At 31.8% G+C, this 19,945-nt stretch overlaps 1 protein-coding gene across 1 annotated transcript in view; it reads left to right on the top strand.

The window, feature by feature from the left end:
• The window catches only part of cysu (peroxidase homolog), a 90,302-nt gene that overhangs the window by 37,618 nt on the left and 32,739 nt on the right, over positions 1-19,945 (top strand). The window contains exon 5 of the mRNA XM_089639194.1: positions 18,186-18,377. Within this exon, the coding sequence (XP_089495320.1) occupies positions 18,186-18,377 (192 nt within the window). The remainder of the gene's footprint in view (positions 1-18,185; positions 18,378-19,945) is intronic.

Raw genomic sequence — 19,945 nt, 5'->3', positions numbered from 1 at the left:
CAGCCATCAATAACACTCCTTACGTAGATGGCGATAAGGCTTAAATTTCCGCTTAACACCATCTCGCTGTTTTGATTTAGGCTAGAAAAAAACATGGACAAAAAGTGCCTTTTATTTTATTTTGTGGATGTTCGGGCATAAATATTTAAATGTTTTCCGATCATTTTATAAATAACTTAATTTGCCACATTATACAATAAAACCATAACCGAAAATGGGTTCGTAAGTAGAAAATTTTGAACTTTAAAGCAGTTTTCATAGGCCTTATAAATTTTTTTTTCTGGGCTTATAAAAAGACTTAGGTAAAAAATACTCGATTATTTCAAAAACCAAAATGTATTATACTTGCGGTATTTATTTAAAGCATCTGAAACACTTCTAGGCGACCAAATTTTCAAACCAAAAACACATGATTTTGCATTTATGAAAACTCTTCTCAGCAAAGAAGACATTATTACAACAAGGTATACCATTACCATAGGTAATTATATATAATAGTATACTCGGAGGTTCTTTAGCCCGGATATTCTTTATTTTACGTGACTTTGTTTTTCCTTCAATTTTACAACCTTAAAAAATGATAAATAGGCTTCATAACATATGAGACGAGGAGGTATGTGTTAATGTGGGATGTTTTTGAGTAATAATTCGTGAACGTAAGGAATCATTTGTTCTATAATCCCATAAGATCGTGAACCCGATTTAGTTAATAGTTTCGTGCAGCGTGATTCTTGATTGAACAAGATATCAATCAGTTCAATCTAAGAAGCACTCAATGAAAACGCATTTAGGATTATAATTAAATGTTAATACGAATCATGTAAGCTTATAGTATTATCAAAGTAGCAATAAATATAAACAATCAGAATGCATTTAATGATATTGAATGAAATTTCAGCAACCTTACTGATTAAAATATAGAACATTCTAGTAAATACATATCTTTTTTATACTGAAGTTTAATGGTTAATATTTATTAGAAATTAAGCACGTTTGATCAAATCATACATTTTTTATGTCCGCCATCTGAGTTCTTTTATTATTTTATATAATGTATAATATTAACACTCAATTTAGAGTAAAATCTTTGATTTTAAAGGTTAAATGATGAAAGCAGGTTTCTGGCTCCTTATCAATGTATTTTCAAAAAATCATCGCCTAGAGATTGTTCATCTTTTCAACACCTCATTTCGCAAAGTTTTTCTTAAAAGACAACTAAATTGCAATTAAATAAAGTGACTCTTTGAACAAATTTTAAAATTCACAGCTATGTAAACAACCAATTTATCATAATAATATACTTAAAATGGATAAATAAATATGAATCAAAAATTTTAAATCATCCTTTAAAATTAATCTTATTAGCTGATTTGACTTTAATCAATACATACATAGAAAATCCCAAAAAAATAAGTTTCGTAAATTTTATGACCCCTTACAAATAGCCTTAGAGATTTTCCTGATCCATTCAATTAGATTTTCTACTTTATATAGCAAAAGATAAGTATGTTAGAATATGATGCTGAATCTCACGACACCTATAAAATTTAATTTACTTAGAATACGGTACCTAAATATCAATAAATTAGTATCTACTTCACGTTTATCGACTAATAAAAATCGCATCATCGTTTTGCACAGTAAATTTATCACTGCCCTAAATATTCAATGATAAGACACGGCCAATTCATTTATTTTAATTATTATGCAAGTGTTTGCATCACGATGCCTTAATTAAATCTCATAAAATGACATTCGTAGCAGCATCTTCATCTGTTTAAAAAAGATTTATTGATGTTTTCTTGATATGTACGTGTAAATGCCCTTAGTTAGTTATTACTACGTACCTACATACTACTTGTTGACCTTAAACAATTCTCTTTTGAATTAATTATGAAGTCATCAGCTTTGTATAAACATGTATCATCTCGTGCCAATGACACTAGTTAAGACAAGATGAACCTTATTGAATTAATGTTGATGAATTGAATACCACTACAATGTATATTATTGCAATGTTGCAGTATATTACTGACTTCTGTATGTTTAGGGAGAATACATATTATAAATAATATGTCAATATCGTATGAGTCTTACTTCCTGTGCTAATTTAGCTCGTATCCGTGAGTATCACTTCAGAGAATAGTCTTTATAACAATGTTGTTGTTGCTTTTCTAGAAGCTCAAGAGAACCCCCGGTGAAAAGTGCTTAAAGTCTTCTATGGTTGATAACAAACTACGTTTGTAAATACCAGCATCCTTCTCGTACTCCATAAATATTATATATAAATTATATGGGAGTACTGAAGGTTCTTTATGCGTTGATTTTTTTCCATTTTAGGGTCGTTTGAGCTAGCTAAAGATGATTTTTTAAATATTTTTTAATCGCAATTCTTCATTTCTTTCTGGCATCTTTTGTGATATCTGGCAAATTTTTATTTTAAAAAATTACGAAAATTACTCTACTTTCCTACTGTAAATTTGCTGCAGGATTTTTTTTCTAAAGATATGGAAAAAATACCTATAGCACGTTATTTTCGAATAAAATTTCATAAATCAGGAGATTTGTTTTTGTTGTATTTTCCTGCTTGCTCTATAGCCCACAGAAGTAAACATAATTATTTAGGATGGGTTGTTTCACGTAATTTGAACAATAAATCAAATTTAAAAGTTAATACTCAAGTTTTAAGCACCTATAATAGTGGTAAAATCCCAGATTTGATATTCGAGGGTTATAAAATGTGAGATTAATTTAATAACAAATCACAGAAAAGGAGAAGGTCACGCCCCCTCAATTTGGTTTGTTCCCCTTTCCTTGGAATCAATTTGAAGGTCAACGGAAAATATACATCATGTTTTTACTGTTCTAATTAATTTAATTCGTCTTTAAAAGTAATATTTCGTTGTTTCAAAATGTTTATTACTTCAAAACCTGACTCATAAAAAAGTTGAAAAGTAAATTAATCTCTATCACAATGAATATGCATGATCTAAATATCAATAAGATAAATTATTCCGAATTTCAATGATAGGTACAATTTAGTTCATCGTGGGAGCCTAGATCTCGATTCCAACAAACTTCATAAACAATAATGTTGACATCCAGTGAAATGATGCGATTCTTCCTTGCTAATCTGGTTTAAACTCGTGAATTCACGAAGGTCATCGTTTATATAATCTGCTGTCTGAAATGATTAAATAGTTTTCCTTATATTTCCAAACCATCACATAAAAGATTGAGACAAAGTGATTTATGTTGCAACCATTATTTAAAGATAAGGTCGTCAATTGAAAGAGCAGACCAATTAATTACATAAATAAACAAAGATAAGCAATATGTACTCGTATAACTACTGAGAGGACAAAATGTCCCGAAGTATCGTTATTGAATGGATCATTGTCGTACATTTCTATGAAATTTAGGATAAAAACAGGGTACCTACTCTCAGAGTAATACTTCAAAATACTTGCACGCTTTCAAATACCAGACGGAGAAAAATGAGTATTGCTGATTTATTAAAATCTTTTCAAATTATTGGTAATTCGGTTAAAAACGGGATTTCAGGCAGTTTCCTGATAAACTTTTAGTAAATTCCTTATTTTTTTTATTTTTTTTTTAACAATTTTTTATATAAAATAATGTGTCCTTACTGGGGTACCCCGTTCTAAGGTCACATTGTACATGGTTATATGTTTGAAATAGTATAAGTACATATGTTAAAATACTACATAGAAAATTAAAAAACAATATTTAGAGAAAAAATAAAACATAATAAGCTTTAGTCTTTGTTGGGTTGCAAAATTATATCTATATTTTTCCTTCCCTTATCCATAATCCATTTCTTAATGTTTCTTTTGAAGTCAGTTATTTTTTTAATTTTTTTATTTCAAAAGGGAGGACATTAAATAATTTTATAGAATAATACTGCATATTTCTTTGTCCAAAAGTTGTTTTAGTTGTAGGTTGGTGTAACATGTGTTGTAATGTGGATCTTGTGAGTCTGTCTGAGTTTGTCTGTGTCTTTGTCTGAAGTTGTCCTGGTTTTTGAATGCGTAAATTAGTATATCTTTTGCGTATAATTGTTTTGGTGTCATTACATTCAGGGTTTTAAAAACATAGTCGGTAGGAGTTCTGATGGGGGTCCTAAGTATAATTTTTAGAATTGCCTTTTGTGTTATGAGGACTGGTTTTATAGTGGAATCGCATGAGCTTCCCCATCCGATAAGACCATATTGTAGTTGAGATTGGGCTAATGCGTAGTAGATTTGAATTAATTGTTCTTTATCTAAAATTTTTCTTATTGTTTTGAAGAAATAGGTTATTTTTTTTAATTTGTTGCTCACATTTTCAATTTGGGGGTTCCAATTTAAGTTTTGATCAATAATTATCCCAAGGTATAAGGTTATTGTTTGAATTTCAATCAATTTTGGGCAGTTGCAAGGAATTTCATGGTTCGCGGTTAAACAATTTTTATGAATTTTTATGTTTAGGTTTGAATTGACTTTATCTGTCTGTTTGTTGTAAATTTTGAATTTAATATATTTAGTTTTTGTATCATTTAATGTTAGTGAATTTGTATCAAGCCATTGTTTTACCTGATTCATCCCTTCTTCAGCTTTTACGAATACAGTCTCCCACGACTTTCCATGGAAGAGAAGAACTGTGTCGTCTGCGAAACTAATTACTGAGCCGTGACAGCTTAGATTACATAGATCATTTATATATATCAGGAATAAAATCGGCCCTAAGACACTGCCTTGTGGAACTCCGTATTGAATTGGTATTGGTTGACTTGATTCATTTTTAATCCTGACTAGTTGTGACCTTTCTGACATATAGCTTTGAATGAGATTCAGTTCACGACCTACGATTCCAATCTTTTTGAGTTTTTCTAGTAGATATGTATGATCAATTGTATCGAAAGCTTTACATAGATCTGAAAATATTCCGATACACTTATTACCATTATCGAGACTATGTTTTATACTTTTTACAATAGAAGCGATGGCATCGGAAGTTCCCATATTTTTTCTAAAGCCGTATTGATTTTCAGATAGTATGCGGTTTTTTTCAAGATATTGAGTGAGCTGTTTCTTAATAACTTTCTCTACTATTTTTGAAAGATTATTCAATATTGTTATCGGTCTATAGTTACTTATATCCGCTTTATTTCCGGCTTTAAAGATTGGTATAACAGAACCAATAAATCGGAACACGTGTTCGTGCACCTGCATTTACCTTGATAATATATAATGACGAAAGGCAAACATATTAGGATTTTAACCTATTGTATTCGTTAAGGGTTTGCAATCCCGTTTTAACCGGATTACCAATAATTTGAAAAGATTTTAATAAATTAGCAATACTTATTTTTTTTCATGCAACATTTATAGTAAAATTTAATTTTACCTGCCAAGGAATAAGATTTTTTTAAATAGTGTGAAAAATTGAAGGTAGGTACCTAATGAGGAAAATATAAAAATTACCAATGATGAAATTAATTACACAATAAAAAAAAACCAATTCAATAGCCAGTTTACCGATGAGCAACGATGTTCTGTTGATGATAATGTTTAAATAATAAGATTATAATTACTGAGATGGATCTGAAGCCGTTATACCTTTTATGTGTGCTAAGTTTTAAAAATTCGACTTTATTCAATGCAAAACTTTATTTTTATTTTTTTCTTAAAATTGATTTTTAGTATGCAGATTTTTAGAATACTTCAGTTTGGCCGTGCGCCGCACGGATTTCCTGAAAATCTTCATACAAAAAACTTTATTTAAAAAAAAAGTTGTTTTCAGCTACAACAATATCAATAATGCCATTTTTTGTAATATTAGCACTGTAGTTCACCCAAAAGTTACGAGCCGCCACTGGTCGCAATAGAAATTTGTGTCATCAAAACATCATAACAACGTAATTGTAAAAAATGTAGGCGTCTATATCATTGCTGTGCATTAGCTTAGTGGTATAAGAATTTGACGTTGACTCGAAATATGGCGGTTTTAAAATTCGCTCTTCGGAACACAGTACCGGTCAATAAGATTCACTCCATTCACGGTCTGTTGTTTGCTTAACCAACAGTTTTCTGTTAATTATTTTTAATTATTGAAGACAATATTAGCGATTCATAAACGAAAATCTGAAACAGAAAAATCAGAAAAATATAGGGTCACATCTAGAACTCGAATCCAGGACCCTTGCCTTGCCGGGGCACTGCTCTACCAACTGAGCTAATGGGACCCTATCTCCTTCGGTCATATTTAACTGTATCATACTTTGAATAAGAACTATCAACATTGTCTTAATTTTACTCACCGCACATTTTTATTGGCAACTATCTTTATATATGATTGCAAGATTCAACCTGAACTAAATGCAAATCTAGACAGCGTCTTTAGATAAACTCGCACCCAGGACGCTTAATTATTTTTCCTTCAATCGGTGAAATATAATTTTTAACTTCCGCTAACAAAAATTCTTAACAGTTATTTTTTAATTAACCACCAAAATTAAACAGTAAAAATTTACAGAAACATTTATTTTTTTATTTCATAGTTTTCCTACATTTTCCGTCCATTTCAACAAAATGAAAACTTTTAAATATAAACACCTGCTATATACGTATTTCGAAATAATCAAAATACTCTCCATCTACAAAATATGTTTTATTGGCTTAGATATTACGTATTATGTATTAGTATACCTTTCTTAGCGAATATACGCGATGTTTCAACAAATCCGCTGCGTATATCATAATGTTATCTAAGAGGTCGTACGTTTTATTTTTATAGTTTAAGTCACAGCTGTGGCTTATTAATTCACAACGTTGTAGTAACTAATTTCTCAATGCGCTAAAAGGCATGATTTGTTGATGATTACCATAAGACATTACACGTTACACCGGCCGCGGCGTACCCTTGGCACAGAGCTCATCTCCTTTCAAATAGGATAATTAGCGGATAAGTGATGTGGACAATATAACCTACTTCATCGACCTATGACTTGGTGCTGCTTGCAAAATTCAATTTTGTAACTCCATCCATGCCAAAATTGACATGCATGAAATATAATATGTGGTATTGAACAATATCTAGAATATACGAAGAGTTGTTGAATATCACCATCAGAGTGAAAATTATAGCCCATCGTTCTTGTGAAAGACTACCACTCATTTTTAAAATGTTGCTTAAAGTGACAACAGTTTTGTGTAGTCATATGTATTTAAATCTGAATAGACAGGAATTTTACAAAATTACTTTTCTACTTCCTTCACTCTCGCAACATTGCTCGATTTAAGAATGCCTAGATTTTACTATATCTGGCTGTTGTCCTAATCCTATTTACCACAGCTAGAAGAATCAAAACGCTGCTATAATTGGCTCCTACCTATAGTGAGTACTTTGTAATAGTCAAGAACTTTTTAATGTTCTTATTTTTACTCCATCAACCATACAACATTTCCCATTTTGGGGTTTCCGTAGTCCAACTTTCTCTTCCCAAAATAAATAAATACAAAATAATCAGCTTCTTACATGTCAATTATGTTTCCAAACTTTGCCCCGTGAGTGTGGAACCATCTCGGGCAGATAATGATGTGAAAATGTGTTCCTACAAAATTTTGTCTATTTGGATTTTTTCGCTATCGCTGACCAGACGAATGGATCATATACGAGTACTACCGGTTCTTACACAACTGAAAAATTTCGCAATTTTCAAGAATCATCTTCGGTGTGCCAAAACAAATTACTGCCAATTAAAAGGCTTTAATTAACACATGTGTTCGACTGAACTTGATTGAGAATCTCAATTGCTATACGATAAAACTGGTGTTTTACGTAGGTTGATTTATTAATTTGCGACAGGTATTTTCACACCGATACAAAAAAAACGTGATTCGACGAGAAGGTGATATTGAAATAGTGGTAATAATTGCGTATCCGTGGCTAAATACGGTTTCAAGATGTTGTAAATGTTGTCCAATATTAGAGTAATTACTTTGTCTCTCATAATGCATGATATCAGCAACCAGCATCTGCCTGGCTAGAGACATATCGGTGATGATCCGCAAGAACCTTGACACATTAAATCCGATTCAAAAGCTGTAGAGAAGAGACGTGACACGCGCTCACGTGATTCTAGAAGTATGAATAAAGCACGTGATTCGAGCCTCCTTGCAAGCCTCCATGAAAGCCTATTTGAAAATCCTACTTACTGGCTGATATTAGGACGCGCAAGTACCAACTACCTTTGGTAAAGCAATATGTTATGGCATTATTGCACGATTTCTGATTTTGTTTAATCATTTTTATTTCCTGTTCCTTGATACGGATATGTAAGATCATTGACTTTGAATTGAAATAGAAAGGTTCAATTATTATTCTATGACGTAACGTGGGCATGTGAATATTGCATTTAATACCTCGTTGTATTGATAGGTACCTGAGTATATTTAAATTATTTAACATTTCAATATGCCTCTAACAAATTTTGCGGAGTGCTGTCAAAGTTTTCAAATCGTTAAGTTTAGTAAAGTACAAATAATTTAGATGTTTGATAATCTCTTCGAAACTAATTATTTTTAATAATAAACTAATGTTTATAAGACAAGGTTTTATGCATAGCATAAAGGATAACAAATAATTATAAGCAATAATTAGTCGCCTGAAATATCAAAACAAATTTAAAATATCTCCCGTGTAAAAATAACTGCCACCAACGGGAATTGAACCCATGCCTTCTGATGTCCGGTCAGGTGCTCTGAAACCACTGAGCTATGTCGGCTTATTTCCAACCCGCCAAATGATTCAATATGTACTCTCAATCAACAATTACTGCTTATTATATTTTTTCCACCTGTAAACAACCAACTTTATTTTTGTACGAAAGGCTTTTTTAGTGCTAAATTTCTCACTAGATGGCGTCGAAACATATAATATCTTCATTTATTGGTAAAATATTTTTGACTTGTCAAATATTATTATTTTTTAATGATAAACTAATGTTTATAAGACAAGGTTTTATGCAGGCTAAATTTTCTTTTACGTTAACGTGACGTAGACAATTCTACCGAATACTACGGTTTTAAGAAGAATTTTGTTTTTAAAATGGGATCGTATTTCTTCATCAGAAGTGATTAAGATCGCCTTTAAGTTATATGAAAAATGAATCCTTGCTGAATCAATGCAGAATTTGTACGCATTCAGATCACGACACCAAAGGGATACTTTTCCAAAATCGTAATCCTGAAACCAGATGCCACGAATGACTAATATCCGGAAATACAAACTTTTCGACAATCCAAGCCAAATCTTTACCTAACTTTGAAAAACTTAATCGTTATAAAGTTATGTACCCAATTTGAGATCGCGATTTAATACTCACTTAAATACAGATGAAACACTTGGGTCCTCCGGAATAAGGTTGTCGGCCAACACATATTTTGTTCAAATAAAATACTGTATAGAAAATACGTTTGTATAAAAATTTCAGAAATCTTTCAATTTTTCTGTTATTTGTTTTTATCTATTCACAGTAGCGCCTATCAAGAAATAAAATATGAGTCACGGTTAGGTTCTTTTAAAGGTCATAGTAAATAATTAGGCCCCATTACCAAGGCCTGTCGTCCGTTGTTGCTTTAATAATATTAGCGGTCAGTTTTCCGTCGCTGTGGGCCAATTATTTTCACAAACTGAACGATGCCAATTATGTTGGTAGCCCCGCTATAACGATAGGGATCGAATAAGTAAAAGCTTTTCAAATTCTGGCCGAATATACATTTTTAATGCATAATTTATTTTGTATTCACGTTTTCAACGTTAATATTCACTGATTTTATTTTTAAATTATATTTTTCACAGTCGTTGTCACTTTTAGTTAATAATTTGTTTGGTTTCGTTTAACGCTATAGGTACGTGGGCACTTGATAACTTTTGAATAAAAAACGATTTAGTTTGCCCTAATTACATTTAGAGATGGAATTGGAAAAACATGCTTTTGCAATACAATTGATAATTATTATTTTCACAGTAGGTTACTGGACTTGTTGGAATCTTGGAAAAGGGTTATTATTATTATAATTTTGTATACGGTCTTTATTCCGGAACGTATGCAGGTTAGTGCAATCATATACATCAAATTATTTACAATGTTTCTAGTAAGTGCATTTGTAAAAAAAAAATAAAAAAGAGCAGTATCATTAGAAACAAAATATGTACACGACAGAAATACATATATGTAAATAGCAAAAAAATTAAACAAAACTAAAATAATTAAAAGATCATCGAATTGAAGGTTTTTGTATCAATTCAATCGTTATGGGCCTGCAGGCCCTTTTAACCGGATTACCAATAATTTGAAGGGATTTTTAATAAATTTGCAATAACAATTTTTCTCCGTGTACGCAAGAGTAGGTTTTATTCCCTTAGCGCGCCAAACGATGTTTCACATCGAAAATCATTTCAAGCTCGTCAAATTGGAATACATATTATTATTTTACGCGCGGTGAGAATCGCGTAACCTCTGAACTTAAAGTTCATTGCTTAGTTGATTTTTATGCTACATAGACTGTGACATACCTAAGCTAATTTGTGTCACCTTTATAACTAACCGAAAGGGATATAAAGTATGGTTCATTTCGAAAAATATATATTTGCATTAAAAAAATCTAGATGTATTATAATACCTTCACGCTAAAGCTAGAAAGTTATATCGTAACCGTAAGACATTCGATCCAGAAGCTGTTAAATATTACACAATTTGTAAGCACGAAATAATCCAATTCACGAGCGGTTCATATATTACCCCTTGCGGATTATTTCGCCAATAAAACAGTTGGTGTTGAATGGGCAGAACCGGTTTCTGCAGATATGGGGCAAAATTTTATTGTATGTAATAAAATAAATCCTTGGGAATAGCTGAAATAATGATCCATAAAAACGCAATAAAAGGAGAATGATCGTTTAAAATCATTTCTTCAAATAAATATTTCTTTAGGTATCATTAAAAAAATATGTATTTAATGTACGATGAGTCAGTGCCTGGGTTGGCGTCGCGTTAGGGGTCCCACCCAGGGGTAGTGTGTTCAATTCCTCGGCTGGCTAAATCCTTCATCATAAAAAAGCAACATTTTCCGCTTACTGTGGTGGTAGTAGGAAATTTTAAAATATTGTCAGGCTATTCGTAACCAGGAAATGTCTGTCTTTCTTTGAAAGATAATTTCAATTACACATATATATGCGTGTTTTTATTAGCTTGTGTGAATTACCGCACAAGAGTCCCAACTTTTCCCATCTTTTCTAAGCCAGTGGGATGACATCCCCAATTGGGGTAGGCTTAGGTTGTGAGGCTGAATAGAACGGGGGAGGGGAAGAGATGGGGGAGAGGCGGATGTGTTACCTGGCTATTAAGATCTGATCATTAAACGTTTCAATTTTGAATGGTGGTCCTTTCATCAGGGCGATACTGAGATTATTTATCATTTACAAACGGAACAAAAAAGGTGGAGAAAAGTAAAGATTGTGGTTGATTCCGCTGTCAATTGGCTATGATGTACTGAATTGACAAAATGTGCCAATGTAGTAAATAAAGTAAAACTATTGAAATTCGGGTAGAATTATACTTGGCCATAGTACCTGCATAATTCTGATCCTAGATTGTGGATTCAGGAAACATACATGTTTTACAAAGTAGGCAATATTGGATTACGAGTAACACAATGTGAGATATGTGCCATGATTTCCTTTGAGTCTAGAATAATCTCACTTCCAATCAGTTCTTGTGGTTGAAAGACCTTTGACCCTTGAAATGCACTATGAAAATAATATTATTATATTGCTGTGTGAATGCAAGCCGACACAAGTCACACATCAGTTTTAAGATGTGAAAGATTAAAATTAATTTATCGGTTATTTTTAATTCCTAGTGGTATGTTGTATTAACAATAGTACTGTTAATAATAAATTGTATTTCTTATAAAAGGACTCGGACAAGAATTTAGAATGTTTTCAGTCACGTGTCTATAAAGCAGAAAGCTGATATAATAACGCTGAAAAAAACTAGAAGGTTAATCAGGTCCTAGTGAAAATGCAGTCAGTTTTTTGTCACAAATTTCTAGTTCGAGTTATCTGTCAGCTACGGAGCTTTGAAGTATTAATTTCAAAGATAAAATATAGACAAGGCGTCTAAAACATTTATTTCATATTTAACAAATGTTTAGTCAAAGTGTTGTCGCTCTGGCGAAACCGGGTAGTAGTATTATTACTTTAATTACCATGTTTTTTTAATTTAGTTTTTATTGATGTACTAAAATTGAAGGTTTCGTAGAGATGACGGTATTTATAAAAAAAATTGCATCAGGATCATTGCATTTTTAGAATAAACACCGTTAGTCAACTTGAAAAACACAATATCTCTCAAAAATTTTAATAAAAGAAATACCTACTTCGAATGTAGAATTATAAATTACTAAAATAATGTTGGTACCTAATTTATCACTTATCTGAATCTTTCCGAAAATCAGTACCAATTTTTAAAATCAAAGCAAATCTCAGTTCTAGAGGCCGTTGATCCGGAGTTACACAGAGACACACCACCAATATTATTTTTTTTAGCGATGTTGCACATAAAGATTTACTAATTATTACTTTACTTAAAAAAGATTATCTTTTTGCCAGTGTTCATTTTGCATTCAAGAAACGATATTGCACCGATGCGACGTCTCATACATTATACATGCTCCAAGTGAAAGCAGTATACAAAGGGCAGTTCATTATTTTTATTGGCGCTCAGTGCTGTGCGAAGCATTTCCTATATCCACATTCACTTTCTTGGCGTTGGATGAACGTACCTACATGCAGTAGCTGGATATATTCAGATGAGCGAATGCTGTAACACACCTGAGAAACGTATAAATCAAATTATGCAAAGCCCGATAACTACTCTATGAAAACTGGCCTATCTCCTAGTTTCCTACTTAAAGCATCTAATTAAATTAGAGAAGATTATAAACAAGCTTTTTTGGACGCGAAGTTCACTGTAATATACTACTGTACTTTACTATCTGCTGTACTTCTCAAACTACTGTAACAAAATGCACGGAGAAAACTTACTGATATAAAATATTGATAATTTGTTAAAATCTGGTCAAATTATTCGTATTTCTGTTAAAAACGGGACTACAGGCCTTTAACGAATGAATTGTCAGATTTATTAACAAACAATCAGTAAAACACAAATGTGTTATGAGGATGTAGGAATTCTTTTTTGATTGTTTTTAATTATGTGAAGAAGTCAGAAGTCGCAAGAGTCCCAACTGCTCCCAACCGTCTGGAGCCAGTGAGACTATGGCATCCTTAATTTGGGTATGTTGTGAGGCTGAAGGTAGTGGGGAGAGGAAGGATATGGACAATAGGAAGATGGGAAAGCACCTGGCTATTCTGATCTGTTCATCAAATACGGCTAAAGCCATTTCAAACCACTTCTTTTCTGAACGGTGTTCGTTTCTAACCTTCGTTTAACTTCGTTTCTATTCTGAACGGTGGTCTTACACCAGGGCGATACTGAGAGTATCTTCCATAGTGGAACGTGCCGCAAATATACTATATATTATTTTAAATGAGTAATTTTTGAAATAACACAAATTAATCAGATAAAATTTATTTGCGTTTGAACCCGCGACCTCCAGCTTGCTAGTCGAGAGCCTTACCCCTCGACCACGGAGGCCGTCAAAAAATTTCTAATATTGTCGTATTTCGTCATTGAATTTATCAGGACAAGCGCAGCTGCATGAACACGTCTTCCTATATATTTTGAATGTACTCACATTTTATTAGGAAATTGCTTGCCATTACGATTTTAATAAATCAGCAATACTCATGTTTCTCCGTTAAAACTGGACTCCTTTTTACACGGTTTTGAAATAACGCGGTGCTACATTCCTTGCATGTACTTACTTCTTAGTATGTACTACGCACAGAGCGGTAAGCATGCGGAAAGCGGGACGAAGGAGAATCATTAACAGCGTATGCAATCCTTGAATACGCTGTTATAGGACTAATAAGCTCGGAATGTATGGCTCGTTTTCCAGTCATACAGAGAACTCACCAAAAACAGTCACACATAACGGATTTTTTGTTTAAATCTAGTAAACCCATAAAATTTAAAAGAAATATACAACAAGTTCAGGATATCTCGAGTGATGACGAATAGATGTGATAATGAATAATGTTTGTTACGATTTTTTTGAATTTCTGAATTTATTTTTATCCACCGTTATTTTTTAGTATGCTATTTTACGCGGTTTATTGCACGGTATTACGTGAAACGTATCCATCAACGCATCCATCCAACGTATCATATACCTATAGGTAGCCATGAAGCTCATGCGAGCCATAGTTAGGTACATGTCAAAACACCGTGTATTTATTCCCATGGCATTTTACATCGCAATGAAATTTCAATGATTTCTTTAGAATTGTTTTAATTGTAGCGAATTTTACGATCTTTTACGCAAAAAAATCTTAGAAAACTAAAGTAGCACAAAACTTTCTTGCCATCAAAGCGGTGCAAATCAATACGCCGAGGAATCTTTAATACACTTTACACAATCGCAAGTACCTACCTACCGATTAACAGGTACTGATTCTGCAATCGGCGGTATCTTCGTTCGTGAATTGAAGTGCAATAAACTGTATTTTGATGTTAGTGCCAATTTATCTTCTCAATGCTCTAATGCCGAAGTTGATGAAATTCCATCATTTAATTTAATGATCCTATCCTAAAAAGGAATTAAACGGTTAAAATGAAATATATAATACAAAAATGATATGAAAGAGATATGAGAGGAGTCAAACATCAATAATATAAACAGCAACAAAAAAATCTTAAGATTAATTAGAATTAGGACCAATGACTTAATATGAGAATAAATGCAATATTTTAAAGAACAAATGAGAAAATTGAAATTCATCCATATTTTTTCGTAGATTCGTCCATTGGAAATCAATGGTACGAACGTAATTTGGTAATTAATAAAAAAAAATCCCAGTTCAAAATATTCATCCCCGATGTCATCATGATTATTACTATTATTAAAACCATCTGTCTGTCTGGAACACCAGTTTAATACACTCAAGAACGTTTGCTTTAAATTTAAGTTCATTTTCAAAATTGGAAGTGTTTGTTTGGAAAATTCTGAGAAGCGGTACCTACCTGTAATAAACAATTATTAACAAAATTATTTTTTATGGCCTCTTTCAAAATTGGATATGATTTTTCTGGAATTCAGACTATCCGTGATTTTAACCGGTCTGCGCTAGTGTATAGTCCCTGTGTGATAAACATGATGATTTGTGAAAATATAATATATAATGGAAGTTTTTAAAATTATGTTTCCATCATTAACGAGTTAAATATAATGTATTCAAATACCAGAAAAAATAGAATACCTGTGATAACGTAGGTATCACCATTTGCAGTGGCAGTGCAGAATGTTGAACCGAGTAATGTTTATCTGTTCCATATGCCAATCAACACGACTTAAAATGATTTGACTCATTCCGCAAAACAATCGAATATTACCAAACAAATAAACCATGGCTATGAAAATTTTAGAACACATTTAATGCCTTTTAGGTCAGATGTGGGACATGTAAGACATAACTGTAACACGAACCACCTGTAAAAAGGTCAGCGATTAAAATTTTTGATCTTTTATCCTTTAAAATATTGCAGCATTTCGCATTCGAACCAGTTTTTATAATATTGAACAAGTAAACTTTGCAATCAAAATCAAGGCTGAAAATAATTATGGAAATTATGTTATTCGTAAAGTTTAAAATAATTAAGATTATGTGTTCTTTGTAACATTTTAATGCATTGATTTAATCAAAAGAAATAAATATTATGCAATCTCAAAGCTCAACGTAAAGCTCATTAATCAAATTTTAATCTTTGCAATAATAAAAGGCTTTTCGTGTATATCTTTGATATGATTGTTGAGTATTTTTAACTCAAACAATTTTCAGTTTTTGTAGCTCTCGGCAAGAGCCAAATTATAAAGTGCACACAAATACACATTCAAATTGAAACGATTTGACAATAAAACACAGGTAAATACTTGGATTAAATTTTTCTAATCATTTTCTGGTGGTAATTTTATTTAAATTAAAAATAACTATGGTAAGTTACGATAAACACCCACTTGAACGGATTTGTTACCCTTTGCAATTATTTATAATTACCTTTAAAATTTTTCTTTGTTTGTTCAACAAGATTAAATGGGTGGCTTACAGATTAGATTTGAAAATACAAAACTAATCTGAATCAAAAAAAAATTAACAAAAGGTATAGCAAATATATGGATACGGATATGTGACACTTTATTTATTTGAGTTTTAAAGTACGATATTCAATATATAATAAAGAATTCAATATTGAACGGTTTTTAGAGGCTACTTTGGCATTATTTCGAGTTAATTCTATTTTTTTTAAATAATCATACCTTACCCAATGTTTTAAAATAATAAAAAGAAAATTAAACTAATTTAAAAATAATTTTAGTTTTGTATTTATATTTCATCCAGTTTTTTTATATTTTATTATGTTCGCATAGTAAAAGTACTGAATAATATATTTTTTGATAATTAACGTTAACTCACAAATAATTGCCAAAGTTGCCACTAAAATCAAGAAAAATGAATTCTTTAATGGCCTATATTTTATAATTCAAAACACAAAATAAATATAGTATATAGATACTTGCTAACACTTTTAATTTTTTTTGTATAAACTATTTTGCCCTCAAAACCAAAATTATGTTTTGTATGAAAAAAGCAGCGCAGCCCGTTCCCCGTAATAATATATTTTTTAACCTTTGCAATATTTATTCCATCCCTCTTATTTAAATTCATATTTTTAATCACACTAGGATACTACCTACTACCTATAAATAATTTTTAAAAAAATTATGTGTTATATAATTTATAATATTTATCATTGGTCAGTTTCCGTGTTCAGGTACGTACGTAAGTCTACACTATTACCTTTTACATTTAGAATTGCAGTCACGATTATTATTACTTTCAAGTAGCTAGCTAAACGAATTTGGTCTAACATACCTTTAGTTTAGCACTTTACCCAACTCATAAACAGTTAATTACCATTAAAATTAATAAAAAATATAATATAAAATAATTTTAAGGATTCTGAAAAGCATACCAAATTATTAGTCCATACTCCTCACTCATTTTTGTCTTCGAATTCCTGAAGATCAAACCCATTAATTTCATATTACGTGGTATTCAGTACAGGTTTATTAATATCAATAATTGCACACTAACGTTTGATTAGATTAATTAAATGGCTTTATTTGCCTTTCTCCGCGTGACAAAATTTTACAAACCATCAAAGGAATTACGTGGGTTACTATTTAAGACAGATATTATGCAATTAGCAGAAACAAAACTTGTTCCAATAATGCAATGATCAAAATCCTGTTTTAAATGTTTGCAATAATCACACAGATAATGTACATACTTGGTTGACACAACTGGACTAACTACCTGAAAATAAATGTCAGATTATGATGCAAAATTTTACATTTATTTGTAATTAGAGATTTGTGCGCAAGCATTACAATTTACTTTGTTTAACAAACAATGCAACAAAGTTTATAGCTAGTGCCTAACAACAAAATAGATAAGATGAAAACTAAGTGCGCTGCAAACGAGAGACTGTAGTGGCGGAGACAGTCGGAAAACTATTTAAAAATTTATACAAATTCTAAGAAAACTTTTTTGTGCGTACTTCCTTATACCGTAACCGTTGGCAACTAAAATCTCCCGTCTGCAGGCGCCCTGAAATGAGGAAGATAGGTACCCCCAACTAAGTCTGATACCCCGTCCGTTAAAGTAGTCAGCCCACATAACCGGAGCATACCAAGACCGTGCTATGACCGATCCGCAAATTATGGGAAATGTACGATGTTGTTATAAAAATGGCCATCACAACATGAGAAATCCACACTAGATATATTTATCTATTTTTAATAATACTTTCTATATATGCCTTAATAGTTAGTCAGGTGTTCCGGACATTCTGCTAAAAGTATATAAGCTCAACATTATTCTAAGTTTCAATGTCCAAAATTTACTTGACTTATCATATTGTGTTTTTTTTTCAGGTACGGTCTGACCTACGAGGATATTGAGAAGGGTCTCCCCCTGATCGACACCACCAAGACTCTAATTAGGGAGGTGTGCCCGCCCTTCCTCTCCCACGTGGAGTGCCGGGCTGGCAAATACAGGAGGTTCGATGGACTCTGCACCAACCTCGCCCACCCCACGTGGGGAGCGTCCATGACACCTTTCCAGAGGTAAGCAAATACAACCCTAGGCATATAAATATCAACATTGTAACAAATATACTACCTCTATTTCATGTGTCACGAATAAATGTCACTTTTTGACGATTACACGAAGAAAACTTACTGACATAAAATATTGCTAAATTAGTAAAAATCTGGTGAAATTATACGTATTTCTGTTAAAAACGGGACTGCAGGCATTTTAAGAATGAAGTGACAGATTTCCTAACAAAATTTCAATAAACGACACATATGTCTTATGAGGATGTTGGAACATGTGTTCGGAAAAATTCTAATATTGTCGCAATTCGTCATTATATTTAACGGAATAAGCGCAGCTGCATGAACACGTGTTCCGATGTATTCTGAATGAACTAATATTATATTAGGAATTGGTTTGCCATCACGTTTTTACCAGAATTTTAATAAATGAACCGCAGTCATTTTTCTCCGTATATATCCATCTTTAGATAGCATTTGTGTCATCACATTATCAATATTAATACGACAAAAATAGCGAGCCGAAGTAGTTAAAACCGTCTATCTGGACTGTTGGTAGTAAAAAATTCAAATCTGGTAATGGCGTACGAAAGATAGCACCCATATCTAGTCAATGTTTTTCTCCTTAATTTCACCAGTTTGCCTTTCATATTTCCTCAGGAGCTATGTACCAAAGGAAAGTACACTTTCCAGCGGTAAAAAATAAGACAAGAACTTAAATCCCCTTTTCATTAAGAATAAAGGTTTCTTAAACGTTGTTGAAAGCTGTATATTAACCTATAGTAGGTATATCCGTATATGTAGATACACAGAGAAAACTTACTGAAACGAAATATTGTTGATTTATTAAAATTCTGGTCAAATTATTCGTTTTCCTGTTAAATGTGGTACGTACTGATATGCATCGCATTTCGTCATGGTATGTATTAGGAATAGAACACGTGAATCACATATTCTGAATGACTAATATTTTATCAGGAAGTTTGCATGCTGTCACTTTTTCACAACTTCATTTTTATCCGTGTATCTGCGAATTACATTCGTTTTAATTAATTATACAAATCACAATTTATTAAATTACACCATAAATTTCTCATATGATTCTTGTGTTATTGAGACCAGACGTCTAGTAGCCTCAAGTCAAACAATATCCATGAACTGTTTTGACCTTGTCTCGAGAATTTTTATTGCACAAAACTGGTTCTTTAACAAGAGTGCGTTTTTAACTTGATAACAACACGGATTCAAAAATTAGTTAATTAATGAAAATGAAAAAAAAAAACAATTAATTTTATTTTTTACTTTAATCGGGTAACAAACAACTCTACATGTATACACATTTTACATAAATTACACGGTTACTGAGTTGAATAAACCCGTAAAGTTTCTGTTTAAATTCTTTTTTAATAAATAATGTAAGAAAAACATAATAGAATTGAGAGGAAAAAAATTGTTTAAAAATACATGCAATACATCAATAAAGTTAAGTAAACAAAATTAAAATTAAGCGCCGGGTACTTTTGTATCCGGACAACTGCTCAAATCACTGAGCTATTTCGACAGCCTTCAGACACGCA

Source organism: Hesperophylax consimilis, chromosome 14 (genome assembly GCF_061612785.1).
Source record: "Hesperophylax consimilis isolate HC1 chromosome 14, BYU_Hcon_1.0, whole genome shotgun sequence".
Lineage (NCBI taxonomy): Eukaryota > Metazoa > Arthropoda > Insecta > Trichoptera > Limnephilidae > Hesperophylax > Hesperophylax consimilis.
This window is presented reverse-complemented; position numbering and strand designations above follow the sequence as displayed.